At 36.1% G+C, this 22,116-nt stretch overlaps 1 protein-coding gene across 2 annotated transcripts in view; it reads left to right on the plus strand.

Annotated features, from left to right (window-relative positions):
* The window catches only part of NUBPL (NUBP iron-sulfur cluster assembly factor, mitochondrial), a 252,526-nt gene extending 236,140 nt beyond the window's left edge, over window positions 1-16,386 (plus strand). The window contains exons 9-11 of one of the 2 annotated variants that reach the window (XM_061182427.1): window positions 1,838-1,958; window positions 5,579-5,661; window positions 14,562-16,386. In XM_061182427.1, coding sequence (XP_061038410.1) covers window positions 1,838-1,958; window positions 5,579-5,661; window positions 14,562-14,624 — 267 coding nt within the window. In that variant the 3' untranslated portion in view covers window positions 14,625-16,386. The remainder of the gene's footprint in view (window positions 1-1,837; window positions 1,959-5,578; window positions 5,662-14,561) is intronic. The other variant, XM_061182428.1, reaches the window with a different exon arrangement.
* The last annotated feature ends 5,730 nt before the right edge of the window (window positions 16,387-22,116 follow it).

The raw sequence follows: 22,116 nt of genomic DNA on the forward strand, positions 1-22,116 counted from the left end.
CCTAGTTACTGGCATATAATAGGATGTCATTAAAGACTGAGTTTGGTGATAGTCTTATGTCTGTGACATGTATGTAGTCTATATAGAGAATGTCTGAGACATTTATACAGTCCATAGTGAATGATTTAATAATAAGTTAATCACAAACAAACTGCAAATACACTCTTGCTCCATGCCTCTATATCTTGGGAAGTCTAAGAGATTCCAGAGAAGGAATACTTTTCCCATTCTCTGTGGATTAGAATATACCTTCACTTAAATTTTCACGTTGTGTGTCTCCTTTTCCCACTTCTCGAGTGATATTTTTACATTAAAGCTGAAAGCCTTACAGTTAGGGGGTATATCACATTTAACATAAATGGCAGTAAAACTGCCCAAGTAATGAGTGTATTATATAGACATAGTGAATAAAATAAGCTGTGTGTTATTTAGCTAGGTTTTCCTCTAACTTTCTGAAGATGGTACTGAATTACCAGAACACAGTGTGATTTATTTTTTGTGACACTTTGCATCAGCAAAAGGGCATATGATATTTGGAAAATGCTTACCTACAAACTCATGTCCCTCACTATTTGTCTTCATTTACATGTGTTGTAGAAAACCTTAGTCTTTCCTGTTTCTCTTTTCAGAAAGAATAACAAATTTGATCACCTTCTTATTTATATGTTTCATTGTCGACTATCGGTGCTATTCTGCATTTAAAATGCAAATGTTCTAATAGAGATATCTCCCATATGATAACCTTATTGGTGGGATTGATAGCATGATACAGACATTGTTATCTCTAAGCCTCTGATAGTTGTTTTCCCCATTTTTATTCTAGAAGAGACCCACAGCTTCCCATCAATAAGAAGTAAGATTAAAAGGATCATGAATAAGGATTATATTTGCAGAACCTGTCTATTTATTCAACAAATGTTTATGAAGTATCTAGTTTGTGCCAGAAGTTGGGGAAACTCAGAAAGAGATGGACACTTTGTATATAGCTTTAAATTTTTGCTTTGAACAATAACATTTTGATAAGAGCTGAGTTTCAGTATTTTGCTGGCTGTGTCAGTTTTCTCACCTATAGAAAGGAGATGATAAAAACCCATCTCATAAAGTTCTGTGAGGAGTAAATAAGATAGTGCCTATAAAGCACTTATCCCAGTGCCTGACATAGAATAAGCGCTCAGTATGTGTTAGCTGTTATTTACTGTGAGGCTTTGTCCACAGTTAGCTTCTTAACTATTTCTTTTCCTGTGTTTCTTCCTGCTGTTTTTCCCATGTTGCCCTCAGAAGTGAATTTCTAAAACGTACATCTTATTGTGTATCACTGCTGCTTTGGTACCATCTCTGTTGTCTCAAGAAGAAAGTCTCAAATACAGGGATGGCATTTGGCATCTTACCATCTGACCCTGACCTTTCTTACCAAACTAGCTTCTGCCTTGGCAGCTTACTGGGTTGCAGCCCACATAGGCCATACAAGTTGTAGTCTGCTGCCTTGGCTTATGCTCTTTCTTCTGCCTAGAATTCCTGCTGTAGGCCTCAACCCCTCTTCTCACACTCAACCTGAAGAAGCAGTTCTCTATGGGCAACTCAGAGGTCCCTCTCATTCTTCCCAAACAGAATTTTTTGATCCCTGTCATTTATAACTCTTTAGCATTTATCTCATTATTAGAGTTAATGACATGTGTCTTGCTCTCCCACCAGCTTGAGTTCCTTGAGAGCAGAGACCATAACTTATTCATTATTGTATCACTGGAACCTAGTAAGCATGCAGTAAAAACTTGTTGAAATAATGGATTGAAACTTGGTTTAATTTTGTTTTGATTTCAGTGTGTCTTTATTATTCTAGGTTCTGGGCCTTGTCCAAAATATGAGTGTTTTCCAGTGTCCAAAATGTAAACACAAAACTCATATTTTTGGTGCTGATGGTGCAAGGAGACTAGCACGGACCCTTGATCTTGATATTCTAGGTAAGACCACAGGATATTCTTTTGCAAAGGAGATGGTATGGTGATGAAGAATGTCTCAGAAAAGGATGAATTGCTTTTGGCTTTGTGTTTTAAATTGTTAGTATAGCACAGTTCTGTGTGTTAACCTTTCTTTGGCTTTTTGTGATACTTCATTAGTGGAAGGCTTTTTGAATAGGGGGTTTGTTCTGCCAATTATGATAACTCTTGCTATAGATAAAAACTGCCTATAACTTGAATTTGAGAGGAGAGTTTTGTGGTTTGAGTACTGTGGTTTGAAGCCCACATTTTAAATAATGATCATCAGTTTGTTTGCTAAGTTGGGAAGACAGCTCTCAGTATAAGCAGATATATACAGAAATACCTGTTCTGTATGTTGTAGCAACCTTTGGAAGTGTCAGTTCTTGGTGTGTGTGAAGAAATGCCTGCCTGATCAGTTCTGAATTTATTAGTCCTTTTGCTGTAGAAAACAGTATTTTCTGTTTTCTGTAATCTTTTTATATGTAACCTTTTTATTCTGTAATCTTTTTATGCCATGTCTGTAAAATATGACACTTGAAATTTACACTGTCTATACAGTTCATGTTACTGAATTGAAGGATTCATTAGTGTTTTGTGGAGAAGTAAAATCATGTGTTAAAGGAGCAAAACACAGATTTTAGATAAAACATGTTTTTTAACAAATCCAAAAGCAACTTAATGGACTTTTTAGGAAACATGTTTTGATATTCTACTATGAGTTGTTTTTTTTTTTTCCCCTTAATTAATTATTTATTTATTTATTTAATTTTTGGCTGCGTTGGGTCTTCGTTGTTGCCTATGAGCTTTCTCTAGTTGCGGGGAGCGGGGGCTACTCTTCATTGTGGTGCATGGGCTTCTCATTGCGGTGGCTTCTCTTGTTGCAGAGCACAGGCTCTAGGCTCATGGACTTCAGTAGTTGTGGCTTGTGGGCTCTAGGCTCACAGGCTTCAGTAGTTGTGCCACACAGGCTTAGTTGCTCCACGGCATGTGGGATCTTCCCGGACCAGGGCTCGAACCCGTGTCCCCTGCATTGGCAGGTGGATTCTTAACCACTGTGCCACCAGGGAAGTCCCTACTTATGAGTTTCTGTTCTGAGCAAAGGCAGATGTTAGATGCTAAATAAGGGAGGCATAGAGTGAATTATTAGTTTAGGGTAGTTAACAATTAAGATCCCTTAAAGATCAAGGAGTTTCAAAACATTCTTTATTATAATTAAGTTTCTAAAAGTTGATGTTAAATGTATTATTGTTTTTATGCATTTGTACTAAAGCAGCTACCACAGTACCAGGTGAATACTAATGATATATTTTGACACATTGTTATAATTATAGCTACTAATTATATTCTGCAACAGTTTTTCATTTAACCTAGGAAGTTCAATTTCCCAAATCTGCATAATAACATAACAGATTGACATTCACTTATATAATAAAGTAAATGTGTAATTATAATGACGTTATTGAATTATGCTGACAGTATTATAATTCCCTAATTTATGAATGGGTGGTATGATTTTGTAAGTCAGTTATTTAGAATTTGAAACATGTCTCCTAGAGAAACAATTTCACATATGGAAGATACATTTTAACCAACAGCCCACAAGTGTAATCAGAAAATCAGAAATAACTGGTTACTGATCACAGAAAGTGGGTAGTGCTATAGACTGCTGTATCTCAAAGTGTTATGGGAAAAATAATTTAGAGTTCTAATGTAGAGCACATCTCCTCCTTTTAATGTGGTCATGGGACCCAGAGGGATCTCCCATGAACTGGAGCAGGGGCTCTGATGATGAAGAGGTTGGAATTGGGAATGAGGAACTGAAATCAGGGAAAGAACTCTCACAGCTATGGCCTCCTGGCTGGGTGAAACCCCCAGGACCCTTTACTGACTCTCTGGCTGCCTCTTATTTTCATCCATGGGGCTGTGTTTCAAATGATTATTTGGTAAAATGGCTCTTCAGAACTTTATCCATATTCACCTACAGGGACAGTTTGTACATAGTAGTTAAAGCTCTCAGATCATGCCACAGAAACCCCTTTAACTTATGTCTCTGAAATGTGCTTCCTTCAGCCCTAACCCCTCAAAAATACTTTTCAAGGCCAGGCTGAACCTCACCCACTCTCATTACCTTTACTCCTTTTTATCCTTCTCTGTGTATGATTGTTAGCCCATTACTGTTCTCACTGTGCCACCTGTTTTCTAACAAGGTTTTCATCTTTCTTGTTCTACTCTTCTGCAGATTGTGAGTCTCTGGAGGGCAGAAGTGATGTCACTAGGTGGTTATAAAATGGAGAAGGTTTTACTTTTTTTTCTTTCATTACTGCAGTAGAAATGAAAGCATTCAGGATTCTTTACTATATAATGGCAGTTCATAAATCAAGAGAAAAAACTTTGTGGGTTTCTAAGTATTTTCTGTAATATCTTCTCCTGCCTGCCCCTGTGATAGGTTCCTACAGTCTAAAGTTGATCTATAGAACAGACATCAAATTTACTGAAAAGCTGGTCTTTAAATGGTTACTGAAGTATTCATGTATTTTGTCTATTGAACTTTTAGGAAAGAGTTAAAGAGTTGGTTAAGAACTCAAAATTTGCTGGTAGGAGGAGCATGAAATATCTGTTCCTCCATGTAGCTCATAATATAAATTGTAGTAGGTTTGTAATTTTCTAACACATTCTTCTGCATTATTTCCATTGCCTGGCATGGTGCTGAATGAATTCTTTATATAAAACACACACACACACACACACATGCACACACACACGTTTTAATAACCTTTGGGTAGACTTGGAGTAGGTGTAAGAATGCTGAGTACCATGACAAGTCAACTCTTCTACTCCTTTTACTGCATTTTTAATCTCAGCCTTTTGAAAGGCTTCATTTGTGATGGTGTGGTAGAAAGAGTCAATTGGATGATGGATCAGATCATTTTTCCTCTAAATCCTACTACCTAATATATCCTCAGGGAAGACACATATCCTCTCTGACCTCAAGTCTGTATATTGGGGGTTCTTATATATTTTCTGAGAGCTCATCAAGCTCACAAGTTATATATAATGCTATATAGATTAATACATAATAAAAGAAAAATAATTCTATCTGATAAAGAGGCAGATAGTTGAAATAACAGGTCTGGCCTACTTTTCAGCAGTTCTCTTAGCTCAGTCATCTGCCATCAGGAAGATTATTTTGTTGGCTTTTTTTAAACTACTTTGCTGCCCCATCTTTTCCTCTTCAATTTCCTCTAATTATGTGGCAAGATATGTCTATATCAGTTATTACAGGGAGAAAAATTTACAGATGTCTTCCAGGCCATTTGTTGCTGAAAGACTTCCAGCAAAGAATAAATCAGAGGCCTTATTCCATGATTGGCTGCCACACTGCTGTCATATATACATATGTGATCATGGAACTGCCCTCAAATGGAATATTTTGCCCCTAATTTTCATTTGAAATTTGTTTTTCAGAGATTTAGCAATTTGAGGATAGTCATAACTCAAGTTGATTCGAGTCGATTTGTTTCTTTCTGCAATTCAAAGAATTAAATTCCAAAAGCCTATATAAACTTTTGCGGTACTAATGGATATCTGGTGGGCTCTTTTAGGAGACATTCCCTTACATCTTAATATACGGGAAGCTTCAGATACAGGCCAGCCGATTGTGTTTTCACAGCCTGAAAGTGATGAGGTAAGTTATATTTCTAAATATGTATTTTAATTTCTTTTCACAGGATATATACTTTTTGATGTATAGAAAGAAAGTTGGGGAGATCAAGTTTGTCTATTTGGAATGCATCTGTTAAACAAAGATTAGTTAACTTATCCAAAGTATCTTTAAGTAACTATTTTATATGGTAGACATACCAGTGCTGACTCTGAATTATTAACTGGACACGTTCACCTAGAAAGAATCATCACCCAACCAGTTTTTTCATGAAGAACACGAACAGTAAGCGCTTGTAGAGTTCTTATCTTGCTGGCTAGCAATATCTAACTGCCCGAGGTTATTATATTTCGGTATTAGAAGTTCAGCTGATTGTTGGGAGAAGGAAACCTAATACAAGAAAATATTGAGTCAGATATAGGGAAACTGTATATACCTTTAGAGACGGGATTTTCATTGCATTTATTTTAATAAATAAGATTGAGGAGGTGAGGTGGGAAAACTAGTAGTGTTTCATTAGCTAATATCATTGGGGATACAGTTGATAGATTTTCAAAGATTGCTGAAGCTTAATGCCTTTCAGCATAAATTCTTTAATTTTATTCCTTTTTAAAATAGAATAAAATCAGCCATATATATCTCTTCTTTCCTAAGTAGCACTTGCTATTTAAGTTTGAAAGTGAGCCATCATCTGGTGCATCAGTTTTGATGTAGTTTTTGTGCTTCTTTGCCAAACAGCCCCAATCAGTCTTTTAGTAGTTTCTTTTTTTTCCCTTATGTAATGAGTATAACTTTAGAGTACCATTATTTTGTCTGTCCATAACTACTACCCCTTTCATTCTAGTTTGCTTCCTCTAATCCCATGTGACCTGGAAAATAAAAGAGCCAAGCTTGGTTAGAGCTGTGAATAAAGTAAGGGCAAAACTGACAGTCAGGAGTCTCAGACTGGTAAAGTAGATTCATTCTGAATTATCTCTTTTAGGTGCCCAGAGCTCCTTTCTCTTTCTTAAGGGTTGGCAGTTATGGTATAGGTGATTGAATTGCTGGGAATATGATCTCTGAGTAAATGTAGTGTAGTACTTATCATTGTTTTTCTTTTCTCTGCCTTTTAGGTAATAAATGTTAAATTTTCTTTTCAGTCTTTTCTTAGAAATCTTTCAGATAAGCAAAAACCATAACCTTTTATTGCTTTCATAGTTGAAGTCTGGCAATCCCAACTACCATAGGTGTACTTTATGCAGTGAATGAAAAGTTGTATGAAAATTGAGGGTTTTTAAAATTACACACTTTTAAATGCTTCCTGAGAACAGACTATTTAAAGACATTCTGTGGTGAATACAAATAATTACCTACTAGTTTATTTCAATTATGAATTTACATTTTTAAATATTTTCCCACCTGTCCATTATTGCTTTTTTTCTTTGAGATTCTCCTAAAGCAAGAAACATTTCAAAAAGTTAAAGGAATGTAATATAACAGAGAGCATATAGCAACCATCAAAAGGTAATATGATTTAAAACTCTAAACAGCAGTGTTTGTAGAGTTTGTTGGAGTTACATGTTTTTAAAATCTCATTTACATTTACATAAACATTAGACCTATTATTTTGCTGTTGCTGGGTGACATTTATGGGAATGTGAGCAAGCTGCCTCTTTGGGGTTTAAGTTAGATTTGATTTGGTGAGGTGTCTGCTAAAGTAGTGAGAATTTCATGCACCACATCATCAGCCTTACATGTGAAGACTTCTGCCTTATATATGAAGACTTCTGAGCAATTTTAAGATTTAGACATGTCCATGAAAAGGAAAAAAAATGGAGCCTTGTATTTATTTTGTTTCCATGGAAGTTATTGCTTCCTACTCTTAGATCACAGACATTCATTATTATTAACCATCTTCCTAATAATAATAGCAGTTAGAGTATGCTAGACACTGTTAGACATTTATATACTTTCTATGCTCACAAGAACTTAATGTAATATATAAATAGTCCGCATTTTGCAGATGAGGAAACTGAGGCTCATAGAAGCTAAATAATTTTCCCAAGGTCACAGAACTAATAAATGGCAAGATGTGATTAAAAGGCAAGTCTGTTCCTTCCAAACGTTGTCCTCTTTCCGTTGTATCACCTTCTGGGTCCTCTACTAATAGCTATGATTTCCTCAATTCCTTCTAAGAAGTGAGTACAGTACAGTATAGTATTCTCATAGCACATTTGTGAGACATGTATGATAATCTCCATTTCTCAGATGAAGAAGCAGAGATCCATTTATAGTAAGGAATTTGTCCAAGATAGTACCAGAGGCTATTTCCACACTCAGCTCTGAAACCATAGCCCATGTATCCTCTTCCCGGTGCAGTATCTGCTTCCCTTCCTAATTAATTGCAAGATTACTTCAGTGTCTGTCTATTGTGTATATTTAGGCTAGCTTTCAGTTCACCTCCTTTTCATATCACAGAGATCTAGAGAAGAGGGTGGGCACACTCTGCCCCTCAAGTCCCACTGGTGTGCACAACCACAGGGCATAATACAGAGAGGATCCTAACCTGGGTCTGAGAATCCCCTGAAGTTATATCCGGAATGTATGAGTGTGCATTTTTCTGGGGAATCGAACAAGGGCTTTATTAGATTCTCAAAGAGGTCTCTGCATGAAAGGAAAAGAGTTAATCTGTATTAGCTTGGGGTTTCATTAAGAAGAATGCCACTTTCTAAGTGTGACCTTAGGCAAGTTCCCTCATGTCTCTGAACCTTTCTCTCCATCTGTAAATTGATGTCATAATGAGAAGGATTAAATGAGATGATAATGTGAAAATACTTTGAAAAATGCCAGGTAGCATATAGCTATGAGTATTTATGTCTTCTGAAATGTTCTGTATAAGATGCTATAGTAATAAATGTCTTTCTTCTGCCCTTTATCAAAGGATTGAGTCCATTTATGCCCTTCCCCTTACGTAGCTTCAAGTAAATGTCACTCTTTGGTGGCATCTAAAAATCAGAGCAGAACTTGAATCATGAGATATGGGTAGAATTCTCAGCTTCAGCATTAAAGATATTAAGTCCTAGATATTAGGAAGCTGTTGTTGAGTCCTGGAATCAGGATCCTTCTGGTTATTCTTATGGTGAATCTTACCTCCTGATAATCCCCTTCCCTTTTCCCCTATGAACTTAAATGGAAATACGCTCTCAGAAGCTGGTCACAGCCCTCTGAACAAATTCTGCCATATGCATGGAAGCTTAGCACCCATCCTACCTGCATGTCTTCATTTAAAGAATGAAGGAAGTGTTTACTTGCCAAAGTGATAAACTTCTGCAAAAGTTAATGGGACGGAATATGCAAAATTATTGTTAATTGTTAGCCCCTTAGATTGATACTTTTTATTGTTTGCTTTTAGGGGTTTACTACAGGCAAATTTATTAATAAGTAAAAGTTTCATCTTTAGCTTTTTGTCTTCTTTCTAATTCCACCTTCTCTTCTCCATCTTCCATCACTCCCTCCTCTCAGCATCAGGTTCCAGGGCTCTCATTCTCTGCTCATAAAATCTTTTAAAATTAGGCATTAGGGATTTAACTCTCCCAGTAATATTTAACTTTCAGAAGAGACAAACACTAAAAACACAGTGATTAATCGAAAGGTATGAAATGTGCTGACTTTGAGGCATCATTGGAAAAGTTGGGAAGGGTTACAGTACCAATTAAAAAGCTCCATCAGGCTTCTGCCTACTCAGCCAAAGGTCAGAACCTTCTGCATACGTGCACCACTGAGGAAAGGGGAGTAATTGAAACTCCAAATACAAGTAGTGTGAAATAGCCAGAGAAAGCAATAGAGGAAGGGAGAGAAAGTGGACACTTTAGGATTCAGAACTCTTAAATTCAATAGCATTTCCTCTTGTTTGTGTAATTATAATTGTTCATTCAACTATATCTACCTTTTGCCTTTGATTGAGTCCAGGACACAGTGATGGACTCATGATTGACTATTAATTTTGTGGTTTCATTCTTTTTGTCAAGTGAAAATCTTAATATTGGTGTGTTAAAAGGTGTGCTATAAGATATTCCTGGTAAAGACATTTAAATGTAAGTAGAAACTTTATTATCTTATAATTTCTACATTATTACCTCATAGTCCTAATATGAAATGATTGTGTATGGAAAATTAGAACTTCAAATATTTAAAAACAGAGACAAAGGGAAAAGCTCACCATAAAACTTCTGCACTTTGGTTGCCATCCAGTTCCTTTACTTGGTAATGACCGAGCAGACAAATAAGATCCAGCTGTATTATCTGTGTCTCTAGATGGCCCAATGAAAGATCTTGAATAGGAGAGAAGGGTTAGTTCATGTAGAGTTGAGTTGGTGAGAAAGAGAGTATTAATAGTCTGAGAAATCTAAATCATATTTTTTACATATGACATGTATGTGTTTGCTTTTCCTAGTTGTGGATTAAACAAAAGGAAGGGATTTAATTTACTTATTCCTCAGGCAGGGAAAGTGTCCAAAAGGATATGTTAATATGAGCTCTTCAATGAGATTGTAAATTACTTGAGGACATAATAGTAATAATAGTAGCCACTAGTATTTATTATTTGCTTCTTATATTCCAGTACTTAACATAGTTTATTCTTACTTAATATGCCCCCAAGCCCTTTGAGATAGATACTATTATTGTAACCATTTTACACATATGGAAACTGAGCCTAGAAGGGTTAATTAACTTGCCCAGGGCCAGTGTTAATAAGTAATGGAACCAGGATTTTAAACCATACCTGTCTGATCTCAAGGCCCCACCTCTTCACCAGTAAGCACTTCTGCTTCCCTTTTTTAGTGTTACCTCCCACAGATTTCCCGAAACAATGCCTTGCACGCAATAAGAACCAAAAAGTATTTGTTGAAATGATACTGCACTGGCTGAAAAATTCAATCTCAACAGTTTTGTGGAAATTGAAACTGTTAAACTAAGCACTTTTAGTGGTTTCTCAGCAAATAAAAATCTAACCATTGCTTTGAGTGCAATATATTGAAAGGTTAAGCTTGGAAATAGTCCATTAAAAAGCAAAGGTTAAATGTAGCAAATTTGATTATTATGGGATCATTCAGTATTTTGTGCAGTCAGATAGGTTTATGTCTCTAATTTAACATAAGTTAGAACTAAGATTATAGAATGATGGCCTCAGCTTGCCTTAGTGAGCTTTAAATTTTCATCATAAAATATTAGGCTTTAAACACCTAGAAAAGCTACTGGGAGATAAAAGGTATTTATAAAGATGCATGTGTTAGCATACGGTATTTGTTGTTCTCTTTCTGACTTACTTCACTCTGTATGACAGACTCTAGGTACATCCACCTCACTACAAATAACTCAATTTCGTTTCTTTTTATGGCCAAGTAATATTCCATTGTATATATGTGCCACATCTTCTTTATCCATTCATCTGTCGATGGACACTTAGGTTGCTTCCATGTCCTGGCTATTGTAAATAGAGCTGCAATGAACACTGTGGTACGTGACTCATTTTGAATTGTGGTTTTCTCAGGGTATATGCCCAGTAGTGGGATTGCTGGGTCATATGGTAGTTCTATTTTTAGTTTTTTAAGGAACCTCTATACTGTTCTCCATAGTGGCTGTATCAATTTACATTCCCACCAACAGTGCAAGAGGGTTCCCTTTTTTCCATACCCTCTCCAGCATTTATTCCTTGTAGGTTCTGATGAACCTAGGGGCAGGACAGGAATAAAGATGCAGACGTAGAGAATGCACTTGAGGACACGGGGAGGGGGAAGGGTAAGGCTGGGACGAAGCGAGAGAGTACCATTGACATATATACACTACCAAATGTGAAATAGATAGCTAGTGGGAAGCAGCCACATAGCACAGGGAGATCAGCTCAGTGCTTTGTGACCCCCTAGAGGGGTAGGATAGGGAGGGTGGGAGGGAGACGCAAGAGGGAGGAGATATGGGGATATATGTATATGTATAGCTGATTCACTTTGTTATACAGCAGAAACTAACACACCATTGTAAAGCAATTATACTCCAATAAAGACGTTTAAAGAAAAAAGATGCATGGCTGAAAATCAGCACTTTTAGATTTAAGAGAAATATTTCTTTGTAAAGTATATGTTATTTCCATTTTTAAACAAAGTCTGTTGTTTCTGTTAACTATAGCAGAGACTGAAACCATTTTTAGATAGAGCATTATGATTAGAATTACTTGTATTTTGGATTTACTGTTTAATATGTGATGTGGTAGAAGGAGCTGGGCTTTGGAGTCAGGCGGACCCACGTGTGAATGTTCTCTAGCCTGCTGACTTTGTGACTTTGAGCACACAACTCCAATTTCTTCATCCACATTGAACCAATGGTGTTTATTTTACATAAGTGAGATTACTTATGAGATTACATAAATGAGATTACTTATATTAGTACTTGGTATAGTATGTACTCAGTAAAAACGTGTAAGGCCTTAGTCATGTTTTGAGAGCTATTCTTTAAAAAAAAAAAAAAGACACAAGTGAAATTTTAACAGTTTCCTGGTAAAATAAAGTATAATTCAACTATTAGGGATCGAACATAGTTGTTGTTTTTTTCTGGGATCTGACATAGGTATTCTGTCTATTGACATAGGTGTTGAGTTACAGAGGTGTGTTCAGTGTGTACAGTTTCACTGATCTGTGCACTTAGGACCAGTGCATGTATTTTAAAAAGTTTTTAAAATATGTATCACCAATGAAAAAGTAGCATTGGAAAGTAGATTTATGTGTAATGTCCTTACACTGTCAAGGTAGATCTTAAAGGTATTAAATAGAATTACTCTCTGATTAGTTTTTAAATTATACTGATGTTTCTAGGTTAAAAACTGACAAATATTAAATATACAACTTCCAAAGAAAAGGGGTCAAGTGTATACTTATTTTTAAAAGTTAGTAGAAAATAAGTTAACATAGCTTGAATAAGAAATTAAACCAGGTCTTTTGGAGAGACCACAAAAACTTGATAAATACAAACCCAAATATATCAATTATTAATATTAATATAAATAACCAATTGCTCCTTTTAAAGTCAAACATTTCTGACTATAATCATTGGATTTTTTTTCTAGAAGTAGAGCCAAAATATAAGATTTAAAGTAGTAACGCGAAACATATATTTTATGTTTCAACAATGAAACAAGTAGCATGGCAATATACATACAGACAACATACACTTAAAGGTTTGTCATTATTGTAATTAATATCATTTAAAATGTTCATAATGAATAATTTTTCAACATGTTGATTGAGAGATAACAGACATGACTGGCTTTTTTCACCACCCCCCAGGGGGGAAATGTAAGTAACTTTTTTTTTTTTAACGTATATATGTATCTATCCTTTTTCAAATTATTTTCAGAATATTAAGCAGCATTCCCTGTGCTATACGGTAGCTCCTTGTTTATATGTATATGTATACATACATATGTATCCACAGATACAGGTACATATACACACACACAAATATGTGTGTGTGTATATGCATTTTTTGTTCTTTCTTTATGATCTTAATATGTGGCAAATATTTAAGTTTCTGATGTGAGTTACAAATATGGGTTTCTCTTTGTGGCACAAGATTTTATATATATATATATATATACATATATATATATAATTATATATTATATCAAAATAATTCTTTTGTTTTTCAAATTGCTGATTTCTTAATACACTGTGTAAACTTCATAATGTAAATACAGAGAGGTCTATATTAAAATATTTCCCCAAATGGAGGAAATATTTACTTTCAAGCATAGTTCTAAAAAATCAAGATGTGTGAAACACAGTTAAGCACTTCATCAAATCAGGGTAAAGAAGCCTCAAACAGTCCTTTTACCATGCAGAGTCAGGGAGCTGGTCAGCCTGGGTTCAGAGCCCAGCTCTTCTCACACTAGCTGTGATGCTGTGGACAAGATTCTTCACCCTTCACGGTCTTAGTTTTCTTGTCTATAAAGTGGGAATAGTGACAGAATTTACCCCTTAGGATAACTTGAGGACAGATGAAATAATACTTGGCAGATATTAAGTACTCAAGTAAATTTTAGCTATTACCATTACTTCCAGTAGTAGCAGTAGTACTAGCAGTAGTAGTAGTAGTAGAAGTAGTATGTATACAACTGTAAATATATAAATGTATAAATTACTGGTTCTAGAAAATCTTACTATTGTCTTACAGTTACTTTTTATAGATAAGATAGGAGAAATAAGTAGTATTTACATTTCAATTGTTTAAAACTTTAAAATGCAAATGCCATGACCATTGTTCTAACTGGACTGTGCAGGCGTTAGGTTAGTTGTGGCCCCCTTAGCACCTGGGAGCTGCTTTTCGTGTTCTGTTGTACTGGGGTCCCAGAGATGAAGAGTATGACAACTGATCCCAGGAATTCTTGCGTGGTACTTAAATCTCACCAAATGGAGGAGCCTAGAGGTGCTTGGTGCTGGTATTAGACACCATTGTCCGAGAGAATAAAGAAATGCTTTCTGAAGATAAACATAGGGTGGTAATAGATAGTCTTTTCAAAAATGACTAATAACCCTTATGCCAAAGAAGTTTGGCAGTATCTAACTCAAGATATCAATTTGTCAGAAGAGGAAGGTGTAAGTTTTCTGCAGCTAGACTGGGTTGCTAGTTTGCTGACACGGGAATTAAGAGTTTGAAAAACAGTAATTGATGCTACTAAATATTTTTTTCAGAACGTCACCTTCCAAATAATCTAAACCCCTTTCTCCCCTGCCCTACATGCAATGTTCACAACAGAATCTTCTAACTATTGAGTTTCCTCATCTCATTCAGCCTTTCTACTATTCAATTCAGTAGACAGCTATGGCAAACAGTTTGTGACTCATTTGTTGTCTACTAGGGAGAAATATAGAACAAACAAATCTTTTCTTTTCCAGGCCAAAGCCTACCTAAGGATTGCTACCGAAGTGGTAAGAAGATTGCCACCACCTCCAGAGTGATTCCCCAAGTGTCTTGGAAATCCGCCTGGTGCTTGACAGTAAGACCTTTGGAAATCAGCAGTGTGGTGGTGAAACCTACAGAAATAATAGCAATCATAGTTGTTTTCTTGTACTTCTACAGAAATAATGTCTTATCTTCAGATTTGATTTGCTAAACAATGACTTACAAATAAAGTTTTTACATACCGATGCTTACTGCTACATTTAGGAATTTTTTTGCAAGCTGTTGTGTACCAGCGTCACAGAACTGCATTTTATTTTATTGAACTACCCCTTAAGGAATCACGAGTTTATATTACAAGCCCAACCTTCAGTTCAGGAGAGAACTGTGCTCTTTTTGCAGGACTACAGAGTTAAAGAATTTACTGAATGTGAGTATGGATGTTAAGTGTGACATCTCTCCATCAGGCAGTTTGGTCTGGGTTTGAATCCTGTCTCTACTACTATCTTGGACATATTCTTGTTCCAGATAAACCTCTACTTCTTCATCTGGACTCGACTCTCCCCTAGACTTAATAAATCTCAGTCTCCAGGGGTGGAGTCCGGACATGTGTGTTTTTAACAAGATCATAATGATTCTGATTATGATGGCAATAATAATAGTAATTAACATTTATCAAGTGTTTTCTCATGTCCTTGTAGTTAATCTTTCATATGAGTGGGGTACTGTTGTTATTTCCGCTTTACAGATGGGGAAACTGAGATATGGGAAAGTTAACTGTCTTCCTGAAGGTTACTGTCTAGCAAGTGGAGGTTTGAAATTGGGCAGTTGGATACTGGATCCTTCCTTTTGTACACCAAAGGGCATTTGTTTATTTCGAAAGAGGAATAGGATTATAGTATTCAGAATTTCCTCAAAGTTATTTGACCATGAACTCCCTCAACCTCCCCTTTAGGAGCATTTCTTGGAGTTCATATTTCAAAGAATACACCTTGAAAAGCATCTTGTCTGGTTGAGGCTGAGAGAGAGAGAGAATCAGTCAAGGACTTCCCAAGGTTATAAAGCTGCAAGTACTGATAAGAGTCATTAGTTAATCCTCACTTACAAGGAGGTGGTCTGTGACCTTTGGCAAATGCCTGAGTTCCTTTGCTGTGTAGTTAAGCAGCCAGAAAATTAGGTAAAGAGTTACATATCAAGCCTTGGTAAATTTAAGAAAATTGAAATTGTATCAAGTATCTTTTCCTACCACAACGCTATACGACTAGATATCAATTACAGGAAAAAATCTGTAAGAAATACAAACACACGGAGGCTAAACAACACACTACTTAATAACCAAGAGATCACTGAAGAAATCAAAGAGGAAATCAAAAAATACCTAGAAAGAAATGACAATGAAAACACAATGACCCAAAACCTATGGGATGCAGCAAAAGCAGTTCTAAGAGGGAAGTTTATAGCTATACAAGCCTACCTTAAGAAACAAGAAACATCTCAAATAAACAACCTAACCTTACACCTAAAGCAATTAGAGAAAGAAGAACAAAAAAACCCCAAAGTTAGCATAAGGAAAGAAATCATAAAGATCAGATCAGAAATAAATGAAAAAGAAATGAAGAAAACAATAGCAAAAATCAATAAAACTAAAAGCTGGTTCTTTGAGATGATAAACAAAATTGATAAAACATTAGCCAGACTCATCAAGAAAAAAAGGGTGAAGACTCGAATCAACAGAATTAGAAATGAAAAAGGAGAAGTAACAACTGACACTGCAGAAATACAAAGGATCGTGAGAGATTACTACAAGCAACTCTATGCCAATAAAATGGACAACCTGGAAGAAATGGACAAATTCTTAGAAAAGCACAACAAAAATCTGAAAGTGAAATTAAGAAAACACTTCCATTTACCATTGCAACAAAAAGAATAAAATATCTAGGAATAAACCTACCTAAGGAGACAAAAGACCTGTATGCAGAAAATTATAAGACACTGATGAAAGAAATTAAAGATGATACAAATAGATGGAGAGATATACCATGTTCTTGGATTGGAAGAATCAACATTGTGAAAATGACTCTACTACCCAAAGCAATCTACAGATTCAATGCAATCCCTATCAAACTACCACTGGCATTTTTCACAGAACTAGAACAAAAAATTTCACAATTTGTATGGAAACACAAAAGACCCCGAATAGCCAAAGCAATCTTGAGAAAGAAAAACAGAGCTGGAGGAATCAGGCTCCCTGACTTCAGACTATACTACAAAGCTACAGTAATCAAGACAGTATGGTACTGTCACAAAAACAGAAGTATAGATCAATGGAACAGGATAGAAAGCCCAGAGATAAACCCACGCACATATGGTCACCTTATCTTTGATAGAGGAGGCAAGAATATACAGTGGAGAAAAGACAGCCTCTTCAATAAGTGGTGCTGGGAAAACTGGACAGGTACATGTAGAAGTATGAAATTAGAACACTCCCTATAAAACATTCTTGAAATGACAAAATTATAGAAATGGAGAACAGATTAGTGGTTTCCAGGGGTTAAGGAGGGGATTGGTGATGGGGGAGGGAATTGTGTTTGTGGCTATACAAGGGCAACATCAGAAATCCTTGTGAGGATGGAAATGCTCTGTATCATGACTGTATGGATGTCAGTATCTTGGTTGTGAAATTGTGCAACAGCTTTGCAAGATGTTACCATTGGAGGAAATTGGGTAAAGGGCACAATGGAATCTCTCTGTATCATTTCTTACAGCTGCATGTGAAGCTACAATTATCTCAGAATAAAAATAAGAGTATAATTTTAAAAAGCAAACTTGCCCTGCTGTGTCTGAACTGAAATCTCCTGGACCAAATTATCCATGCTAATTAAAATCATGAATAAAAGTATTTGTGGATACACAGTAATCATCATTCATCACTCTGAAAAGGAAGTAGCTTTAAGTTGTAGATATGTATTTGTATTTTATTGTCTTTGGAAGAAGGCCAATGTAGATAATAATTGAGTATTTCTAAATACCAAAAAGCAAGTAACTGAACCAAGCTTAACTTTACCTGGAAAAAGAATAATTTAAATAAGCTCCGGAGGTGCTTAAAGTTGTGTACCAGAATTTAATACATCTCATGGAGAAACGGGAAAGATAGACTTCACTCATAAATATACAACTTTGAGAAGATTCACATATATAATCACCTGCTCCCTTCTCCCTCACTTACTAGTCTCTGCAGATGCTTCCAGGAAAGCCACTGAAAAAAATTGTGGTTGGGGTTTATACCCAGCTTTAAAAGTGGAGGAGGGGAAAGTAGGTTTAAGAGCAAGAATGAAGCTTATTCTAAAATTTTTGCCCCTGGTAGCCTTTGCTAAGCTTCAGAGAGCTGACTTCAAATAGACTACCAAGCATAGCTAGTCTGCCTGTTGCTAGGGGTAATATTTATTCCTCATTCTTCACATTTCCACAGAGTGTAGAGAATTTCCATTCCACTGTCCAGGAGGGAAAGGCAAGCTCCCCCACTCACGCCATCCTGGGGAAAGAGGAGTGACTCATGGGCAAATTTCTTTATATCTGTGTTTCTTTGATTTCAGCCAAATCCTGAGCTTTCTGAGGTAGGCTACAGGAAAGCCTGAAGCTGTCCACTTCTGCCTTGCACTTGGGTGAGCAAGTCCATCTAATTTAGAGGTAGGGTATTTGGTAGCCCATTGTGGTCACATATCCTCTAATCCAGCTTTTTGTCAGTAATAAAGCTAATTTTTTTTTGAACCATTATCTAGATTCTATGTCTCTCAGTTCCAAACAGGGGAAGAATCCCCCCAACCAGACTCCAAGGAAACACAAAATACCTTTCTAGAATCCTATAAAGTTAGAACTGAAGAATATATTTCAGATAAGTCCACCACTCTATTTGAAGCACTTCTAGTAAAAAATAAGTTCATTAATGGCCAGAAGTTTTTTTGGGGGGGAGGAGGGAGGGTGAAGGGAGGTTATTATGATGTATACTACATATGCAGTAAAGCACAGAAGACATAAATATACAGGTCAATTAATTATCTACAAAGTGAACACCCATGTAACTACCAACTAGATTAGGGAGTAGACCACAACAAGCATCCCCAAAGCCCCAGTGTTTTCCTTCACAATCTCTATCCTCTTCTTCCCTTACAAAGTTAACAACAAACTGATGTTTTAGCACCTAAGTCTGTACCCTTAAACATTATAGTTTTGCCTGTTTTTTTGAAATTTATATTAAATGGAATGATACAGTATTTTGCTCTATATTAACTGCTTTTATTTTGCTCTATACTGACTGCTTTTGTTCTGTATTATATTTCTGAGATGCATGTCTATTGTTGCATATAGCTGTGATTTATTCATATCCTTTGCTGTAGAGAATCCCATTGTCTGAATAAACAACTTACCCATTCCACTGTCTAAATGGATATTTGCATTGATTCCAGTGTTTTACTATTACAAATAATGCTGCTCTGAACGTTCTTGTATATATTTTCTTGGTGTTCATGTGCTTGAATTTCTGTCGAGTTATTTCTGGGAGTGGAATTACTGGTAGTTGTTTAGTGGTATCTCATTGTGTTTTTAACTTGCATTTCCCTCATTACAAATGAAGTTGAGCACCTTTACATACAGTTATTGGTTAATTAGATATCTTCTTGTGTGCAGTGCCATTCAAATTTCTTGCCCATTTTTCGAACGTGTTGTTGGAGCATGTATATATTCTTATGTTGTTGATATGAATCCTTGTCAGTTCTATGTGTTGCAGATATCTTTCCCCCTCTATGACTTGCCTTTCACTCTCTTAATGGTATCTTTTGATAACAAAGGATCTTAATCTTAGTGTATTCAAATTTATCATTATTTTCCTTTATGATTGTTGATTTTTTTATGCATACCTCAAAGTCATGAAGATATTACCCTATATTAACTTATAGAAGCGATTGAGTTGTTTTGCCTTTTACGTTTTGTTCTACTGTCCATGTGGAATTGGCCTTTTGGTTATTAGGTGAGGTGGGTGTAAGTTTCTCCCCCTCCCCGCCAGGTGGACATCTAATTGTCACTTGTGAGATTTCCCTCCACTATTCTGCAATATGCCACCTCTGTTGTAAATTAAGTGTTTGTGTTTCTGTGGGTCTGTTTCTGGGCTTTGTATTCTTTTCCATTGGTGTATTTGTCTGTCTTTGCACCAATAACTCACTGTCTTGTTTATCATCACCTTGATGTTCTTCAAGAATATTTTGGCAATTCTTGATTTTTTGCATTTCCATATAAATTTTAGGGCCAGCTTGTGAAGTTCAAAAACAACAACAGCAAAGTACTGGAGAGTTTCAAGTTTGCTTAGGATGGAGAAGACTGGAAAGAACATCGTACCCACCCTTACAATAAGAAAAAACTGTATGATCTACAAAATCATAACTTTTAATTAAACTGACCAGAGAACCTAAGTTACAGTGCAACGTAGTAGCCTGAAATGTAAGGAAAGACAGAGCCTTCCAAGGAGAGACAGGATGTAAGGATTTCCCCACCTTTGGCAGAGCACAGACGAAAGACGTCATGCTCCCTACAAACAGGTAAGACGAATTCAGTGAAAAATTTTAACACATTGCTAAAAGTTGAGTGTGGATAACAGGAGAATCTAGAACCCCTGGAAGCTACTAACAGAAGGGGAGTTTACAGCCACTTATAGGCTTTTCTCTATGGACTTCACTGGGTACCTAAGAGAAGATTTGAGCATGGGGTAGGGGACTGAAAAAAGCCTTTCTTAGTGTATAGGCCTGGAGGAGGAGAGCAGTTGCATCTGTGAGAAAAACAGAGCCCTGCCTGACCTCCCTTCCCTGTAGAACAAATACTGTAAGTCACTGGGGGAGGGCAACAAATCTTGTTGTCATCAGATGAAGACCCATTATGACTGGGGAGAGGAAACAGAAAAATCCTCTATTCCTAGGGGAATAGGAAGAGAAAGACATCCTGGCCCCAGGGACCATTAAAAATATCCTATCCTTGGGGAGGAGGAAGACCACCGAGAAAGCCCAATGACCAAGGCTCAGGGACACAGGACTTGGCCAAAGCTGAGGCTGAGCCAGGACAACTGAGAACCCCCTGCCCCACAGCAAGCTAGCAAGCACTAAGTATCAAGCAACAGCAGTCTACTAGTGGAGGAGGGAGCAAAAATGTGAATAGAGAAGGTCAAAAGCTAAGGGTAGAGCAGGAACAATAAGAAAAAATCCTTTGGCAACTCCATCCTTCAACTTAAGCACAAGGTAATACCAGAGAGATCTGAAGCCAGTGGTGCACTTTAACCATAACAACAACAAAACCTAAATAAGATCAACTCCTGATGAAATTGACTCAGTCCTACACCTTAAGTTTCTAGCAAAATAAGAGGCATGCCCATTTTCAGCTATAAATGCTATTCACCTCAGTCTTTACTGTCCTACTCGTGATAACCAGTATTTAATGAAAGAATTATAAAACATAAAAAGCAAGAAAAATAAACCCCCTACTTGATAGACAAAACATTTAACAGAACCAGACACAGAGATGACTCAGATGTTGGTACTATCAAATAAGGACTTTTAAATGGCTAATTAGTATGTTAAAGGGGCTAATGGAAAAAGTGAACAACAAGCTTGATTAGATGAATTTCACAGAGAGACGGAAACTGTAAGAACAAGTAAAATAGAAATGCTAGAAATTTAAAAACACAGTAACAGGGAAGAAGAATACCTTTGGGCTCATTAGGAAACTTGACACAAATGAAGAAAGTGTTGATGAACTTGGAAGATAGGTAAACAGGAACTACCCAAATTGAAGTACAAAGAGTATAAACAGTTTACAACACGCATACACACAAACAAGAGCTGGGGATAAATTGTATCTCATAAGGAGAAGAGGAAGAGAGGGACCTTGGGACAGAAAAAATATTTAAAGAGATAACTGCTAAGAATTCTCTAAATAAAATAAAAATTTATTAAACTAGGGAATTAACAAAACTCAGAAAGTTCCAAGTGGGATTTTAAAAACCTAGATATATCATATTAAAACTGCTGGAAAAACAAGGACAAGAAAATCTCGAAGGCAGTCAGTGAAAACAATTCACACTTTTTTCAGACAAAAGCTAAGAGAATTCATTAATAGCAGACTTTACTACAATAAATGCTATATAGGAAGTTCTTCAAGCAGAAGGAATAGAATACCAGATAGAAATTTTGATCTGTACAAAGAAATGAAGATCTCTGAAAATGGTTAAAAATAAATATAAAAAAATACTTATTGACTTGTTTTTGATCATTCTAAAAGACAGTTGACTGCCTACTACTACTAACATTTTTAAAAATGAGGTTAAATAATAAGTCAGTAGTAGAGATAAAATGGAATCCTAGGTACATAATCCAAAAGCAAGCGGAAAGCGAAGTATAAAAGGAATGAAGAACAGTTAGAATGAATAGAAAACAGCTAGCAAGATGAGGATTTTAATCCAAACATATTGATAATTACAATGAATATAAATGTTCAAAACAGACTAATCAGAGA

The sequence above is a fragment of the Eubalaena glacialis genome, chromosome 2 (assembly GCF_028564815.1).
Source record: "Eubalaena glacialis isolate mEubGla1 chromosome 2, mEubGla1.1.hap2.+ XY, whole genome shotgun sequence".
Taxonomy (NCBI): Eukaryota; Metazoa; Chordata; class Mammalia; order Artiodactyla; family Balaenidae; genus Eubalaena; species Eubalaena glacialis.